This window comes from Eupeodes corollae, chromosome 2 (assembly GCF_945859685.1).
Source record: "Eupeodes corollae chromosome 2, idEupCoro1.1, whole genome shotgun sequence".
Classification (NCBI taxonomy): Eukaryota; Metazoa; Arthropoda; class Insecta; order Diptera; family Syrphidae; genus Eupeodes; species Eupeodes corollae.
This window is the reverse complement of record NC_079148.1, coordinates 38,080,880-38,100,749: the sequence shown is the minus strand read 5'-3', so window position 1 is coordinate 38,100,749 and position 19,870 is coordinate 38,080,880. Positions and strand designations below refer to the sequence as shown.

General features: G+C 30.8%; 1 protein-coding gene across 2 annotated transcripts in view; it reads left to right on the top strand.

The window, feature by feature from the left end:
• Positions 1-19,870, top strand: part of LOC129944563 (neuropilin and tolloid-like protein 1) — a 217,089-nt gene that overhangs the window by 169,761 nt on the left and 27,458 nt on the right. For both annotated transcript variants that reach the window (XM_056054088.1, XM_056054089.1), the window contains exon 10: positions 8,713-8,844. In XM_056054088.1, coding sequence (XP_055910063.1) covers positions 8,713-8,844 — 132 coding nt within the window. The remainder of the gene's footprint in view (positions 1-8,712; positions 8,845-19,870) is intronic.

Genomic DNA, 19,870 nt, shown 5'->3' with positions numbered 1-19,870 from the left:
CAAGTTGTAAGGCGTTTTTGTAGCACTGCTGTAAATATTTTATAAGTGAAGTTTTGGAACGAGATTCCTCTATAGTTTGCAGAATTCATTAAGCAGCCCTTTTTATGTATGGGGAATACGATCGAATCTCGGAACTCCTTTGGCGTTAAATTACCATTAAACACTTTATTAAAAAGTCTTGACAAGCAATCCTTCAAATTGTTAGTCCCATATTTATAAAATTCCACAGGTATCCCGTTTGCTCCTGGGGCCTTTCCATCTTTAAGGCCTCCCAAAATTAAGTCAATTTCATGCGAAGTGATTTCAGTATCTAAAATTTCGTTTTCAAATCCAGGAACTGCATATTGCCAATTTAAGGTACTTGGTGTTGGATTCAGCAAAACGTTGAAATGTTCCCTCAGTGCATTCTTACAGAGATTCGTATTTATAGTAAATTGTTTGCCATTAAGTTTCCATGCAAGCTTCCAGAATTCCGATGCATCTTTACAATTCGCCAACCTCGACGCTTCTAATTCACTGTAGCTTCTCTTTTTGCTTCTGCACAGCTCCTTGTATTTTTTATTCGCCTCGGTATATTTATCTCTAAAACGACTTTTATTTAAATTTCTGAACATATTAAGCCAACGAAATATATCCATGCGCGCAAGCTGACATTGTTCGTCGAACCACGGTTCTTTACTGCCTACTTTATTTTTAACTTGCTTTTGTGGGTATGAGGTCTTGATTATTTCTTCTAAATGACCAAAATCCAAATCCTCTTGAGTTTGAAGCTTCAAATCAAGTAAACGTCTATACGTAGGTGCTCTTGACTCTTTCCATTTTAGTTTTGGAAGCAGCTTCATGCTCGTAGTTTCTTCAGAAGTATTTATTTTATTATAAAAGGTTACAACTATTGGAAAGTGGTCCGAGTATGGTACTCCTTCGATTTCAAGGTCCGTAATATAGGGCTCCCATTCCTCACCTAAGATGCTATAGTCTATCACCGAAGTTCCTTGCCCGCTGGCAAATGTGAAATTGCCGACACCGTCGCTCAAACTAGTTTCATTTTGAATTCGAAGCGCAAAAGAATCGCAGAGCTCTAAGAGTTTTTTTCCCCTTGCATTGCATACTGCATCCTTTGATCGCCTATTTATTCCATTGATTGCGTTCATCACACTTGGTTCTTGTCCAACCCTTGCATTGAAATCTCCGATCATTAAAACGTTTGACGCATTTCTGTTGTTTAGTAGCTCGGTTAGTTGCTCGAAGTCAGTTTCCCAGTTGTTGCAATTTAAGTAAAGAGGTATTATCCACAAAATCTTGTTTTCCATTTTCAATTTCACACATGATGCTGCATTAAGCGTATGAAACTCGCATTTGATACCATTGAGATTTTTCTTGAATCCGAAGAAACAGCCTCCACTTGCTCTACCCCTCGTATGAGTTCTTACTGCAGGAATCCACTTAAAATTATAATCTATTAGCTTATTCTCAACATTTTTAAAATAATTTTCCGTCAAGAATGTCTCATATAAAAATACAAATTCAAAATTATTCACAAATTTATAAAACTCGGTAAAAAGTGATTTATTAAGAAGCCCTGACACATTGTAGGATAATATCTTAAAGAATTCTAACTTATTATAACTAAAATCATTACATACAATTTTTATTTGGCAGACGGCTTTAGTACTAAATATTATGTTTAGGAGTACTGACGACAGCACTGGTCGAAGGCATTGTGTTTACATCCTTGGTATATTGTGCATTCTGACGTGTGGTGAATAAACTGTCAGTTTCGCTGTCACAAATCAATTGCTGTAGCATATGTATTCCATCTTTTTCGTCGCATTTGAGTTTATTGTTGTGATCAAAATAAAATGTTTTATTGTTGACTTGTAATGTTTGTCCGCGAATTAGAACTCTAGCGTTTCTGTTTTTTGTGACTATATCTGTTTACATTTGTTTAATAGTAATAAATGACCAAACCTTTTGGGACATGCATATCAATTGACGCTTTCAAATTATCAATAATGAAATTTAAGCGCCACGGAATACCCGCCAAATAACTAGCATTGTCTGCGTAGTTAGAATTTGGGTATTCAAATTTAAATTTGTTACAATTTGTTATTTTGAAGTAATTATTGAATGAAAAATTAACATTAAGAGCTAAATGGTGAACAGAGTTAGGAAAAAAACAGGATAACAAGATCAAAAATACAATTTAAATTATTTTTGCAACAATTAAGTTGAGTCAAGTCATAACTTGCAAAAAATCAATTACTTCACATTCAAAATCTGTGTTAACATTAAATGATAACAGTCGTGGTTCTTCCTGATCAAAAACCCATTCAACATTAGTAAGATTAAAAATCTCCAACAATAATTATATGTTCATTATTTTTATTGAGGATGGTTTTCAAATTTCTCTCAACGCATATTTACTGTGAAGACATGTTTAGACTTTTTTAAAAAGGGTTAAAGCATGAAATAAATTGTAAGATTATTTTTGTTTTGTTTAGTAAATTGCGTTATACTTAGAAAATAAGTTACTATTATAATTGTAGGAACTTAAAAACATTTGTTTGAAATCCTAAATATATTTCTTAGAATAGTAATTTAAGAAAAATCTAGTAACTAATAACGATAATTTGTATACAAAACTTTAAATTTTGTCTCTAAGAATTTGTATAAAACTTATGAATGTGATAACTCAGGTTCACATGAAATTTGAAAAATATAAAATATTTGCATTTTTAGAGAGAAGAGATTTTTCAATACATTCTACCTTCAAAAAAAAAACACAGATTAAGTTCATTGAATGCTGTTTTCATTCAAAGTCTGCTTAATACTGGAGTTCTTGATTTACAAAAAAAATCTTTATAGAATGTTAAAAGTTAGAAACTTAGTTTAAACAAAGCTTTTACCAAATCGGACACAGACAAGCCATTGCTGTATATACTTTATGATATGCTTAACGGTAGAAAGTTTGTTGTCAAAAGTGGCAATTTAATTCTACCACAACATTCTCAATTAAAAATAGTCTTCAACAGGGAGCGGTGAGTTTGCCGCTGTAAGGGGTTAAGTAGTTTATAGGTAGAATAGGTAGTTTAACTTAGCTTTAATTTTTAAAGACCTAATTTTAAGTACAAACAAAAATTATATTGACATTAGTTTTTTTAAATTTTCTAATGAATACAAAAATAAATAAAATTGAATTGAAGTTAAAATAGATCTTAGGGCCGAAAGGGCATATAAAGCTAGTGTTATAGTTTAACTTAGAGTGGCTCTATGAGACCATTAAGTTAGTTGTAAGTTATGGATAATTAGGCTAGTTTTATGAATTTATGTCTAGCTTTAATATAGGTCCAAGATTGAATAAATAAAAATGAATTAAAATGAAATGCACGACTGGGTCGCACGAACTTGCTCCTGTATGCTTAGAGTCTGTTTAAAAAAGTACTTATATAAGATTTAAAAATATACCTGTAAAATAAGTTTCTCTTCAAAGTTCTTTGTATATGAAAACCATAGTACTGTCATGAGCAGAAACTTTGAGGGCGACCAGTTACCGAGTCGTTGGCGTGGCGTTAGTATCGAAAGTGGAGAAATTCAGAGGGAGCGAGAAAAAAATATTATTTCCATTCCCATAAGCAGCAAACAGAGTAAGGGAGATAATTAATTTTCGACCCAAAAAGTCTACACAATTTCCTTCATTCTATTTGATCTAAAGCCTAGTACATACTTCCTCGTGAAGTGAACGTTCGCCAGTGGAGAAAGTGAACTTTTACCATTGCTCACTGGTACACACTTGTGAGTACACGTTGTGAACATTTGACTTCAGCTTCACCAACAGTTCCCGTACATTTTGCACGTGAATTGCCCGTGAACGAAAACTCTCCACTTTGTTCTCCACTCAGCTTCACGAGCAAGTTCACGGGTGAACCAAAAACTGAAATTTGTATGGGTTCACGAGATGGTTCACAAGTATGTACTAGGCTTAACCTTGGATATGTTTTCACATAAAGAGCTTCCATATGAAGGTTGATGAATTTGTTTTTGTTCAATACACTTTATATAAAATACATAAAAGTAAAACAAAATGGCTTAATATTGAGTCTAATAAGGGGGTAAAAGTCACTTTTACATGCTTAGGACAGCTGTTTAGGATCTTTTACCGATATTTGTTTTTATTTATATTCATAAGTCTGCTTTTACTTGGGTACGATCTTTGTATATGAAAAATGGTGTCTATTATGTATAAAGCTACGATGCGATTCATATAGATTCAACTTGTTTCTTCAAAGCTTTTTTCCTTTAGATAGAGCTTTATTGTAATTTTATATTAGATGAACCAGGATGGAAAATAAATAAGATAAGAAAGAGGACCATGAATGTTTAAATTGTAAAGCGATCGCCGATTGGTTGTGTAGTTAGGTAGCAGGTAGATGTCTAAAACGAATAAAGAATAGTTCATTGGCGTGCTTTATGCAGATAGATAGATAAGGATATTTTTATGATGATAATGAAGGAATGTTATTGGTAGCTAGAAGGTACATACATTCCTTCTTTACTACAAGTTTTCAGCACAAACATGGAGTTATTACGTTCAGTTTATTTATTTTGTTAAAGTTAAAAAAAAAACAAGCATACGAACAGGTACAAGAAATTGCTGTTTATGTGTTGTCTGCAGTCAGGCTCTTGTGCGTTTTGGATTTTAGTTATGAAGTGACACGTGAGCAGTAGTTGTAGAAGTTGTACGTAATACTTTTATAAATAGGTATAATGTGTATATTGAAAAAGTGATTCTAATAAAAAAAAAAAACACATACTCTTTCTGGCCCGTTTCTTTAACTTGTACTAAGTATTTATTCTTTTATATAGGCGAAGGAAAGTAAATCATGTGTGAAACAACCTTATTCGTAAAGAATAATATTTTAAAATCACATAGGTATACAAAGTTACCAAGATATTACTTCTTCATAGACACTTTAAAATAGATTGTTGATTAAATATATCATATCCGATACAGTTGCGCTACATGGGCGGCCATATCGTTGGTATTTACAATAATTTTAGTTATAAAAATACATAAATATGTACCAAATGCACTAATTTAGCTAAAAGCTGGGAATTTAATTACAATTTTGTTAAAATAATGCGCTCTTTCGGGCTCATGCACAGTTAAAATATTAAAAAAAAAAAACTATTTTAAGATTGGAAATTTCGCCCGAAAAATAAGTTTGTTTAAATGTTGTTTTATAAATAAAAAAGCATTTGATTTTTCGAAATTTTTTTTTGAAAATCGTTAGAGCGGTTTTTTTTTAAATTAATTTTTTATATATGTATAAAATTTTTAAATTTTGTTCTAAAAATATATTTGGTACGCAGTTATTTAGAGATTATTAATTTCGTAAAAAAATGTTGACCCGTTTTCGAGATATCGAATTTTGAAAAAAAAAATTCAATATTTTTTTAAAAATCCAAACAATAAAAAATTGCACTTTTGATTATCAAATATTGTTAAAGCAATATAAGAGCATTGTATGGTGGCCCCTGTTAGTTTTGATCTTAAAAAAAAATGAAAAAAAACGCCTAACGCGAATCTGCTCAAAACCTTAACTTCCAAGTTTGAACTCAATCGACCCAATGGTTTAGGCTGTAGGAGCGTGGACAGACAGACAAAACCGACCGGACGGAATCGCGGGACCCACTTTTTTCGACTTGTCTACCATCGTAATATCATGTTTGATTAAAATCTCGAGTTCGAAATTTTGCACGAATGCAAAACTTGCCATATAGTTCCTATATGTCGCAAGTAAAAAAGTGCGTTGGACTGTCATGTCAGAGGTCTTGGGTTCGATCCCTGTCTATGCCATTTAATGTTTCTTCAAGGGTACTGCCTCTTGCGAGGAATTGACAGATTCTATAAGAGTAATTCTTTTCATGAAAAGTGCTTTCTCAAATTTTGCCGTTCGGATTCATCTTAAAACAGTAGGTACCCTCCATTCCTGACAACAGCACTCGCACGCAGGAATGGTTGAGAGTTTTAAGTCACTAGGCCCTATTTCTCAACGGACTGCTGCACCACCCAATTTATTTATTTTATTTTTTAGACAATGACATTCTTAAATCGCTTAAAGTAAAAACTGGCAAATTTTTTTCATATATTTGCAAAAAGTTGTTGAAGTAAATTTTCTTCAAAAAACTTCTTAATATTTAAAAACATAACAATTTTATAAGAATTTTTGTAAAAGTGTATATTTCCAATATTTTCTGTTTTGACAGTTTTTGTATAAATTTCTGTTATAGCATATTAGAGTATATACAAGGTGGCCAAATGTCCCCATATAAGTTATGAAATTTGTATTTCTGATGTTAAACAAAACAAAAGATAATTTTTGGGGTGGGTTTAGGGAGGATTGTGAGTCGTTGTAAAGTATAAGATCTATTTTTTGAATTTTTATGAGTAGTGTTTTTAATAGTTTAATAAATAAAAACCAACAAAATTTGTTAGAATTTCTTTGATTCGATAAAAAAACATCTGTGGTCACAAGGAAAAACAACTAAATTCTGTTTTACTCATTTATCAGGAGATCAGAGTAAAATTTTTGACAAGCGCGTGAAATTACAATTAAAAAAAAGCAAACATACGCCGCAGTGTACTTTCTAGGTTTTCTCTTCTCAGTGGTTCCGTCGGTAATTTATTGTTAAACGATTATGTATAATTTCAAAATGTAGTTCTTTTGGATTATAATAAATCATTTTAAGAAAAAAAATTAAACATTATTCAAAATTTAAGAATAAGTTTTATAACATACATTTTTAGAATTTGTGTAATTTGTGATTTAATTCAATTTAATTTTCGAGATTTCGGCCTTTTTTTTTGATTTTAGGGATCTTTGATTTTCATTTGGAAAACCTTTTTTCTTAAGAAACTAAGGCTTTTATTAGCTTACCACTTTTCGTTTATATGCAAAAATTAACAAAGTATTTCAAACTCTATGGTGATACAAATGCTCTTTGAAGGTAAAACTCATGTGTCAGGACATAGACACACCCAATTTTTCTTTTTTTAAATGTTTTATAAAGAAAATACACCGTTTACATATTTGTTAACAAAAAATTCCAGTCAAAATGAGAAGCCACAGGAAATTAAAAGTGAAAGCCATTGCTACGAGTACATACTTTTGAATGGATCCTGGGCCATGGCTGTTTTTGTTTTCTTATTGACTCTCTCTTATCTACTTTTTACCGGAAATCGTTAATCTTTGAAAAAGAATTTAAGATCTCAATGAAGGTAAGATAGTTATGTATATAAAAAATGCTAGATTCTATATACATACATATAAGGTGCGGTACCTTTACTAACTATACTGGTTGTGGTATTTGTATTTGTGTGAAACTTTGGAGCTATATATAATTTCATGAGTTTTACATTAAAGGTATCCTTAGTCCTTTCTATATGGAACAGTCCTATATACCATATAGGACTATAACCATACCATAGCTTATTCGAAAGGAAACAACCATAGTGGTAGGATGTTGTGGTTTCGTTGGTTTTTTGGGATAAGCACAAAAGTTGGCTAAGGCTGCAATCTGTTTTTAAGTCGACAAAGAAGACGGCAAATTTAAACCTTAAACAATTATTTTCTTTTTCATTTTTATATATTATGTTTTATTTTTTTAATGTTTTAACTGGGAACTGTTTTGTTACTCTACAAAAGAGCGACAGTTTTATTCGAATTTAGTAATCTGATGGTGGTTTTGTGTAATTTCTATACCGTGGGATTCTTTGAATTGTGGTTATTCGTTTTTTTTTCTCTTTTTATTTTATTCGTTCAGACTTTAATCTCTATACAAAACTTTTAAGGTTTTATCTGTAAGAATGGAACTAAAGTTTGTTGTGAATATGAATTATGAAAAAATTATAATATTTCTATTCGAAATGATTAAAAGTAAGAAGAAAAAAACTAATAAAGAAATTAGGGTAAATTTTCAAACTTACTTGCAAAATAGCTTTTAAAATATTTTTTTTTAATTTAATTTTACTTGTGAAATTTACTAACGCTTATCTTTAAGCCTTGAATTTGATACAATTTTCCAATGCGACTAAAAGTTAGTTTTTTTTACACTCAAAGAGACAAAGTGTTGGCAATATTGGACAATAACCAACAGTTAATAATTTTATAAAACTCTTAGGTCACCAAAGGTCTTTATTCTTATGATGATTCGTAGTCATAAAATAAGAGTAAAAAGTTTATGGATATTTTGAAGGGTATGTCAGTTGCATAAAATTAAACTTTAAAATTCAAATTGTTGACAGTACCATTGCATAAAAATACTATACCTGTTTTTGAATTGTATTCAAATTGTATAAGAAATTAAACCTCTCTTAACAAACAACGTATTTAATAAAATAAAAAAGTACGTATACGCCCAAGTGCACACTTTTATTACATCGTCATCATACGCTGTCAAAAGGATCATAATTTTGTAATTAGAGTTACGACACCTTAACCATACAATAGATTTTTAGTACAAAAGGTACCCTGTCTTAGCTCTTAACCATTGCGAATAATATTTACCTTACCTACACTATTGTTAATACCTACTGAATTATGTTCTCTATAAAATGTTAACCTATTCAAACTAAAAAAAAATAACAATACTCACGCAATACTCCTCTATTGTTCAATTTTATTCTTCTATTCTTCTACTATCTTTCCACAGAATAAAGAAGCCCAAATGTCAGAGCACCTTCAAATCATAATCGTTGTGTTTGGATTAATCCTAGGCGGTATGGTTGCGACATTCGTTTGGAATTGTGTACGCAAAATTATGAGGGATCAAAAGATCATCAGGGTGAGTACATGCTCGTGGTAGTATAAATGCTTGAATGCAGCAAGTCCCGCATAAAACCCTTACCTACTGCTGCTAGTATCTTAATATCCAGCTTGTTTTTTGTTTGTGTTCTGTTCAGTGTTCTATAGCAAGAACAGCAAGCTATAAACTGTCTGAGTATTGTTTGTTGGGTTTTGAAAATCCTACCTCATCTCTCATTTATGCCAATGATTGTTTCGTTTAGTTGGCATATTGTTTGTTGGTGTTGCACTTGCACACAATGGCTTTTCATTTAAACTTTTACTTATATTTACCTACCGCAAAAAGTCCTTTATACAGTAGCATAGCGCATTTTTGTTATTTTTCTAGGGCATGGCTTTGTGTGTGATTGCATGTTGATTGATGTGCGTTTTGCATGGTTGCATGCGGCATGTTGCATGTGCCATAGGAGCTCATTATTGTTAGTGTCTGCTGGTGAGTCTTTTAGTTGATTGTTTTTTTTTTTTTGTATAATCATCAATGTTTGTGATTTTTGTTGCTATTTTTTGTTTGCTCTTTTGCGAACTTTATTGTGGTTTTTAATGAGAACAGTTTTGAAATAGGATTTCCATTATGTTGGAAACATACAAATGTCAGCTTATTCCTCTATTATTATCATCATCATCATCATCAGATATCTATTGGTGAAAATACAAAAGACAAACCTTAACAATGAACCGCTTTATGTAGGCTCGATTCCTATATAGACTCCCAACCGTGATTGCTATTTGATGCTGTTTTAAGTTCAACTGCAGCTTAAAAGCTTTGGATTTTGTTTTCTGAACAATCTGTTTCTGAGAAATCTTGGCAAAAAAATTTGATATATCAATAAGTGAACATTTTTCTGAAAATTTATAGATACCGGAGTATTTGTATTGGCCGTAAAATTTAAGCAAATTAAATAGTATTTTATTTTATTGGTGAGATAGTGCTTTACAGATTTTTAAAATTTTAAAAATTTTCCCCGGTATCAATGACAATTTAAAATAAAATCAAAAGTCTTGTGAAGAATTATTTAACACAGGTTTCAACAGACTTTAATATGACAAATTGTCAGTGGCTAGTTCCCATTATTGTAATTCAGTTGAATTAAACCCTTTGTTTCCTTTTTTTAGTAAAATATATAAAATATTCGGAATTGTGTAGCCCTAGTTAATTCAACCAATTTGTAAGTTCGTTCATTTTAAAAATGAATGCATTTATATTTAAGAAATGTTCTCAAATTTTGTCGTTAGATCCGATACTGCTATGAACTTTTATTAACAAAAATGGACAAATAACAATAATTTAAATTCTTAGTAAAATTAGTGTTTTTAAGTTGGAATATTACTGGAATGTCTTTTTTTCTTTTATCTTCTGAATTGACTGTTTTTTACAAAAAAATAAGAACCTTAGAAAAACATTAGTGAAAGTTGGTAAAAATTAAGGCTTAAATCAGTACATTTGAGATTGTTGCTTCTAACTAATTTTATTTTCAAAAAAATATTGTCTTCAATATTTGATAACATTTTGAGAAAAACTCAATCGTCATTTTTTCTTACAACAAATAAAAACATACAGAATAAAAACAACATTAAAAATTGGTAAAAATTTACTTTCGGCTCAAATATCTTTTAAAAAGTAAAAAAATTGGATTCAAACCATTTTTTCTCATAGAAAATATTGTTTTTGACATTCTGTTAATTTTTAAAACCTACAAAAAAAAAAGGCTGGGATGCGACCCACACTGATAACTTCCCATCCCGTCTGTCGATTTGTCTTGCTTAAAAGTTTGTCTATATGTACTCGTATCAATTTTTACCAAATTTGTGTACTATTTTTTGTAGATTTTATTTTTTATGAAAAAACGGACTATTGGATTTTTATATAAAAATTACCCAATATCGAAAACAATATTTTGTGTGATTAAAATAAGTTTGAAGCCAATATTTTTAATTTTTGAAAAGCTATTTGAGTCGAAAGTAAATTTTTACCAAGTTTTAGTATTTTCTTTGTTTAGAGTTTTATTTTTTGTAAAAAACTGTCAATTAGATTTTTTTCAAAATTTTACCGAATGTTGCAAACATATTTCTTATAAGATAAAATTAGTTTGAAGCCAATATTTCAATTTTTGAAAAGATATTTGAGTCGAAAATCAATTTTTAATAACTTTTGATAATTTTTTGTAGGTTTTTATTTTTTTAACAAAAACTGTCAATTCGATTTTATTCAAAATTTTACTGAATGTTGACAAAAAATATTTTTTGAATGATAAAAGTAGTTTAAAGCCAATATGTACAATTTTTAAAAAGATATTTAAGTCGAAAATCAATTTTTACCAACTTTTATTAATTTTATTTTAGGTTTTTATTTTTTGTAAAAATACTGTCAATTTGATTTTTATCAAATTTCGTCCTAATGCTAAAAACAATATTTCTTATAAGTTAAAACTAGTAGGAAGCTATTACCTCAAATTTTTGAAAAGATATTTGAGTCGAAAACCAATTTTTACCAACTTTTGTTAATTTTTTGTAAAAACACTGTCAATCCGATTTTTCTCGACATTTTATCAAATGTCAAAAATGTTATTCTTCGTTGCACAAAATTGTTTTCTTTTTTTTTTTTTTTTTTTTTTTTTTTTTTCTTTATTAAACTTCTCATAATATCTCTTGTTTTAAGTGAATAGGTAAAATACATATATCTATTATATAAAAAAAAAAAAAAAAATCATATTTAAGTCATAAAATTTTGGAAGTGACAAAATTTTCTTCAGGTTTTTTGATTTATAAAAAAATCCGTTAAATGGATTTTTTTCAAAAATATTCTTCTATGATATCACGTTACGATATACTATATTCAATTTAATTCAAGTGTCTAGTGGGTTAACCAAAATTTTCACCTTTTTTTCAAACTGCTATGGTAAAAAAACCGCCCTTGCAATTTATTTGAGAACCCTTTCTGCATCTTTCTGCCTTATTATCTGTATAACAAAATTCTTTTAAAATCGATAACTCTTCTGGTTCTTTAGCTATGGACTACAAAAAAACGTCGCGAACGTACGAACATACGGACATCTTTCTAAAAATCTGTTATTTCGACTCTAGGGACCTTGAAACGTCGAGAAATGTCAAAATTTTCAGTTTGACAAATCGGAACCATTGCACTAACTTCCTATGGGAAGTTTATAAAACGCAACATTTTAAGGATTTTTGTCCTTTTATGTCCACAAACTGGTTAGAAAGGTTTCAAATTTCTAAAAGCTCCTACATTTTTGCCAAAAATTGTTCAACTATTAATTTAACTGTACTACAAGTATTTGCTTTTCAGAATTGTTTTTTTTTCTAAGTTCGAAACTGGTCACACAAATAACAAACATTTTGAATGATAGTAAACAATTTTTTTAGAGTTTGTAAATAAGAAATATATAAAAAAAATACAAACTCTTTTCTGAAATGAAATTTTGCCTGCTAAGATTTTGTTGGAAAACCTTGCATTTGAGATAAAATTCTTAATGAGAGATAATTGTCTTAAGCCAATTTAAATTACACTCAGAATTTTTGAATCATTTTTAAACAGATTTTAATAAAAATTGATTTTTTTTCTTACTATTTCTTACTGAAAAAAACTTTTACAAAATGTTTCGGTTTAAAAATAAAATCAGTGATATTTTCAAAAATTCGAATTAACATTTCGTTTCTTATTTTAAAAATTCTTCGAAATTAAAAATCTTTTGCCAAGAAACAATTTTTGTATTTTTTCATGTTTTAAAAAATTTGTTTTTTTTTAGAATGTGGAATAAAACTTCCATTTTTGATTTTTTTAATTTTGCATGTATTTCAATGGGTAAACACTGTATGACCTTGTTTCAAAATCAATACAAAATACATTTTGTTTTATAGTTAAATCAAATTTTGGAATTCTGCGCAAATGTCAACTATTATCATCCCAAAAAATATCAATCTCAGTTTTGTCTTGCTAAATTTTGTAACGGATGTGTGTTATTCCTAGTTCACTAATTGTGCGATCTTATGCAACTCCTTGAATATCCCTAAACCACAGGATCCTTAAAGATACCCATGAACGTGCAACTAGGTTGTCTAGTCGACTGGGTGCTGTAGGCACGCTAGCGAATGCCAATTTAACTAGCTCGTCGGATGGGTGGGATCTTGCAACCGCCACTGGACCGCCGTGTACCTTTTAACGTGCCTATATTAAATTAAATCTAAAAGAAAAACTAAAAGCAGCTAACAAATATCACTATTTTTATTCAACCTAATCTTCAATATGGAACTTTAGCTGGATTCAGTTCCCTATGGTGGCCCTCCCACGGTAAACTTCGTAAAGTTAACTCTCCTTTGGCTACCGTCCACATAAATTCTATTCACGATAACCCCTATAATGAAGTCAAAAATGTTTTATTTCTGACTTAACTTTTTATTGTCTAAACTACCCTTATTCATTTCCCTTTCCCAAGCTCACTTCATTAAATTATTCACTTGACATTTTAGATGTCATAAAAACGAAATATTTTAGAATTATTTTTCATAATAGGTAGGTTTTTATTCAAAAATTAAAACTAAAATAAGAAATTCTTTTAAAATAAACTTTATCATTTTTAAATTCAATTAATGATTTAATCAAATAACAAGAAATTCAAAAAAAAATAATCAATCAAAGGTTTAATGACCTTGCGCATTCTCTTATTTCTAAAGCAGATTTTTCATACAAAAAAAAAACATATACTCTTTTTCCTTAAGTATGAACTCTGGTTCAATGACCTTTCGCATAAAGCTCTCTTTTGAGGGTTTTTAAGTTTTTAAAATTACTTAATATCCCTTCAGTTCAAACAATCTAACACTATTCGGTTCATTGACCATACCCAAGATGCCGGTCTTAAAATTATTGTTAGTAAAAAAAAATTTATATATATTTAATTAAAACTTGATAAAAAAAAAGTTTATCGACATCACTCTTCATTCTATGCGTCTGTCTCAATAATAAATTAAAAAAAAAATAAACTATGCAATCAATAGCCTGTTAACTTTTTGTTAACTGACCTACGTCAACTCGAAAACTTTGAGATAAATTATGTGTCTCAATTATTGCACCAATCTTGTTACATATGATAAATATCAATAATAGCAAATAGTTATGTTTTAAAATTTTGACTCACCGATCAATCTCTCCTCAGCGAAGTTGTGCGCACGACTTGGTTGGGGTAGGATGAATTCAATTAGGTATAGAGTTATTGTTCTTAAACTCTTATACTAAAACGCTATTTTAAATGAAATAGAGAAGGAGATTTAAAATATGCAAATATTGGTGATCCTCAAAATGAGTTGGAACTTTAATACTTATCTTTTGTGGATCTTGATTCTTGAGTGATTACGATATTGCTTGAGAGTATCGAATTTCATATAGAAAAAAAAAAACTAGAGCTTTACTTAAAACTAGGTTAGTGGGATGCTGGACTTCGATGATGATGGATGCTGATGATGATGGCGGACGATGGCGTTGATTGACAGGTAAGTATAGGCTTAGCGGGTGAGTATTTCGGGTAGGTTTAGGTATGTTATGCAAAGCGAATCCGTATATATATAAACATAGGCATATATTTGCTATACGCGTATATAAAGCGTGTGTGTCAAACCTCGAAGCATATACGTAGCTTTACTCTTCAATGTCAAACCAATTTTGGGCCTTAATTACACACTGGCTGGTCCACTGTGCCTCAACGACGTCGACACACGTGGCCTTGGAAAGACTTGCACCAGCCAGCAAATGTGTAACGCACTCTTTTTTTATGTTCTCCTGATCAAGCTTTTGACGTAACCTCTTTGGACCTTATTATGGTTCGTTTGTAATTAGGTGGGATGATGGATCGGTAGGAATATGGTAGGAATTAGTAGTGGAATCCACGTGGTTTTGGGTATGGATACCTAAAATCTTTGGCTTTTAGGCACCTTGAAAGAGCCTACTTCTTTTGATCCCCAGTCACTAGTTTTGCACGCTTCCTTAGAACCTTGGTGCTAGACAGCGTGGCTTCGTTATAGACTTGGACTTGGATTAAAAATTCAGTCTGTGACTATGGATTGTGGCTTTTGCACTTACAGTACTTTTATAGTGTGGTCACTGGCGAAATTCTTGTAGCTTGCGAAGCTCGAATTAATTGTCGCTTCAAGGCGATTAAATTGTTTTAATTAACTTAAAACACTTGTATTTAAAAAGCGAATTCTCTCTCTGGCTTCTATGGCTGCGAATCTCTGATCTTGTCAGGTTGGAGGTTTTGATCGAAAAGGAAGCTTGAGCGCCATTTCGCTGTGAGGTAGGTCAGTTGGTACGACAAGAGAATGGAACAAAGAATCGATAACACAAAATCGATACATAAATTGAACGAATATTCATCGGCGGCTGTGTTCATATCATATATGTAAGGCATAGTGTTAAGTAAAAGAGATTTATATTAAAGAAAAAAAAAATTTGTTCTAAGGTAGTGTCCCATACAATTTGTCTAAAAATTATATATTTTAGGTTTTTCCGTTTACTAGATATTAGCAAAAATCAAGTATGTCCTGTGGTTTAATGGTCTATTGGTAAGAAATAAGCATATACAGCTATGGGAATATTTCCTGGGCAGATATTAGAAGGCGCCGCTTTACTGTAAACAATTTAAGAAAAAATAATTTCAACTTACGGTTTTTTACATTGAATCCTTGAAATGTCATTTGCAAGTACTATATATTGATTCATATTATTGTATAGAGTTTTCAGAGTTTTCAAAAGTTAACCAGAAATTAAAACAGAACCCTTAAGTTCTTCTTCAAATGCGCCTATAAAATAAGCACTTAGGAGGATTTCAAAACCTTAAGAACGCTGCTTAAGAAGATATGATTCCATGTATTAAATGTCATATATTAATTAGTTGAATATTCTTGTGTTTGTCTTAGCAAATATAATCAATCTTAAGGGGGCATTCTAGGATCTACTTCTCCTTGTAAAAACAATTACTGATTGCAGCTCTGATTATTCCAAACAAACAAGTATTTTGATCTTCCAAGAGTTGCATATATTTCCTGGAATTACAATACAAAATCAACTTTTTAAAACATCCCATGTCCTCTCATTTTACCCATATTCAAAATGTTTTGCATATTATTTCAGTGACCTACATACTTTTAAAATCAACAAGCTGTACGATATTTTGAAAAAAAATGTACAATAAAAAGATAAAAACTCTCTTTTGTTGCCATTTAAACTCAATACTTAGCATTCAACAAATAAAACATCCAATAAACCAATATTTTCTATTTCTGTCATGTTCTATATATTCTAACAAGAACAATAAACATGACACATAAGGAATTCTAATAGATATAAGGGCTTCTACATATATGAATGCGTACGACGATATGTATCACACTCCTCTTGTCTATTTAAAGTCAAAACATTATTGAATGGACTTAGATTTTCAAAGAAATTCCTATTTCAAGATTCGAAGCTTCCAAGGAGAGAACGAGAATAGCAAGCAATAGTTGTTCACATTCATAGAGTTCAACAATTCAAACACTAAAAATACATTCAAAAGAAATAAACTCAAACTTTCAACCCAGCCAAACGGGACCAGTGATAAATACATGCATCTTGACTTTTCTATATTGGCAATTTCATATATGTATGTATGAAGACATATATAATGTTCATCTTTAGAAAAATCATCACATTCTTTTTCTTAAACCAAACTAAACTAAAGCACCCTATATCTCTTTTCACAAAACATCTTGAGCATGCAGGACACTTTCCAAGAATCCAATATTTGATAAAGCAGCCAGCGCAACGCAACGCAACATAGAGGACGAGAAGGAGAAGAAGGACTACAAGGACGAGTATATAGTTACAATATACGAGTTTATCAAGACAAATATGTTCGCATTGCCTTAAGCAACATCCTCCTCAAACTTCAAGCTATTGGAAAAGCCCTCAATAAATATCCCTTAAACGATGAAAATCAATGATAAAATTCTTGTCACACGTTGCACAAATCACAATTCCTCGCCAACACCGCACAACCCCCTCCACCGGTCCAAACCTCTTTCGCCATGTCACAGCGCCACATTTGATATTATTTCTTCTTTCGCTTTGAGTTTCGTGGGTGATTGTTGAGAGTAGGTTGAGGGGATTGGGGGTGGAGGTATATTGGCCCCCTTTATCATGTCATGACACATGACTTCTGTTATAGTGGTAGGGTTATATGGAATTCCTCCTACCCATCAGCACGTATCCGCTAGAGCGCTTCCAAACAACGACCGACGACAACGACGATTCCAAAATCTAAATTTTTGGAGCCCCACTAAAAGGGGTTGTTAAGTTGCGTTGTTTTGTGTGGTTGGTTTTGTATCTTAAAGCATATGTGATGCGGTATGTGCTGTATATGATGCAAGCCTGAGAGGGTTGTTTTTGTGTACACCCGTTACAATGTGTTTTTGATCTTTGAGCACAAATCTAAAAGGCGAGGGCGTGGGTTGACGTAATTTCAACGAGCTGCCAAAGTTAAAAGGGAAAACATCACCAAACGATGTGAGGAAGTTGTGAATGGAATTGGTAAAACTAGAAAATATTCTGTAGCTATTATGCATGCATATGTGTGTTTTAAATGTGATCCAGAGGCGGATTAAGGTGTCCTTAAGGCTCTGAATCTAAAATTTTGTAATCAAAATTTAAAGTTTTAATAAAAAAATAGAGTTTAAAGTTTTCTAAACAAATCCAGATCACGTAAGAAAATTCGATTGAACTACTATCGATTGGACTATTGTCCCCTTCCTTTTTTTCTATAAATTGAATAGACAGAAAAATAGTCAAAACGATAGTCGTTTTGCCGAATTACCTAACGTGATCTTGCCGCAGGTTCTTAGCATGAGAATAAAGTTTGATTTTTTAGATCAACTAATCAGAGGCTTTTAGAAAGTTAGTACGATTTTTACTTAAATTCTTCAGTTGACTATATGTTATGTTTTCGGACTTAGCTAAAATGAAATTTATTGCATTTTTGAAATAAGAAAACTCCCGCTAAGGGAACTTAAATAATAAGACTCTCATTTGTTGAATTAAATGACAAAGTATAAACGAATTTTTTAAAAGGCCCCAGGGTAATTACCTGTCACCCGCTTCTTGTTTTATTTTTAAAGATATAAAGTCTTCCCTATGCATAAGGTAGATGTATATTTTTCAGAATCCAGACACACTGTGATTTTCTTATCGCTAAAAAATGTCGTGATAATTTACTGTTCAGTGCGTGTTGCTTTTAATTGAATTTTTAGGGGTGAATTAAGGTAAGTAGGTAGGTGAATTCCATCTCTTAAGTGTTAACTATAATTTTTTACTGAAACATGCCAAAAGGAGGTGTAATAATTCTGGGAATATTTAATTAGAAAATTTGTTTAATCAATAAACTGGGGGTAAAATTGTGATTTTGTCAGTTTTCTTCTTGTATTTGTCATGCACTAAAAAATGTCATCTTTTAATAAGTTTTACGTTTGAATGTTTTTTCGAGAATCTTTCAAATGTATTCTTGTGTTTACTTAGGACTTGTTAAAGAAAAGACATTTTTATTTTTTGTTTCTTTTTAAATTTTATTATCATGATAAGTGGGAAGAAAAATATTCCTGAGGGAAGATTAATCGTTAAACACAATCTGTACATCCAGCTTAACCATGATTTTTAGAGTGGGTTAGTGTTTGTTTTTTTTTGTTGTTGTTACTAAAAAGGGGTATTTGGCATATTTTAGAGAATTAAATTAATGGTTACGATTTGCAAATGGGACGGAAGATTAATATTGAAACATACTCAAAGCAGTGTTATTTTCAACAAACAGTTTAGAAGTACAATTTATTTAAAACCAGCAGATTGAGAAAGCACTACTAGTACAAAATTGGACCCCTTTTTTCAACGTACTTGAAACTTGGAAATAAGTATAACATGTCTAAGACAACCCAAGTTAAATTTAAAGTTAAGTTTTCATTGAAAGGCCAATATTAACATACGCATGTTAAGTATGGTGGCTATTCCTTAAGAGTTATCAATCTTAAAAATATGATACTCAAAAAATTGCAAGTAACAGTACGAGTACTACAAATGCAATGAGGACTAAACGAACTGCAGCTCAAGAGGAATTTACCCTCACTAGCCCCTCTCGATATTTTTGTGAGAAACTGGCGGGCAAAAGTACATTACGTCTTATATAGTTTAATAATTTTAAAAGGGTTTCATTTGGTCATAGGAACTTAAAGAGCATTTCTGACATAGACATTGGCACTCAAAAAGACTATTTAAAGGCGTACATAGATTTCAACTTAGTAGTACAAACAAAAACTCAGGGAAGGATAGAATGGACAACAGGAGGGTAGTACAAATAAATCATGTATCTGTCTATGGTCGGGTATTTAATCTTTTCATTCATATTTCCCGTAGAAAGATCAATAAAGCTTCCAAACAATTGCACTTTCTTTCAAACAGAAGTACTGGCGGTTTCTAAAGCCGCTAATAATCTTTTTACCCATAATTTGAAAAAAAAGAGGCTGGGATGCGACTCACACTGATAACTTCCCATCCCGTCTGTCGATTTGTCTTGCTTAAAACTTTGTCTATAATGTACTCGTATCAATTTTTGCCAAATTTTCGTACTATTTTTTGTAGATTTTATATTATTATGAAAAAAATGGAATGTTGGATTTTTATATAAAAATTACTAAATATCGAAAACAATATTTTCTGTGAAATAAAATACGTTTGAAGTCAATATTTTTAATTTTTGTAAAGGTTTTGAGTCGAAAGTAAATTTTTACCAAGTTTTAGTACTGTTTTTTTTTTTGGTAGATTTTATTTGTGGTAAAAACTGTCAATTCGATTTTTTTCAAAATTTTACTGAATGTTGAAAACAATATTTTTTATAAAATCAAATTAGTTTGAAGCCAAAATTTAAAATTTTTGAAAAGCTATTTAAGTCGAAAATCAATTTTTACCAACTTTTGTTAAA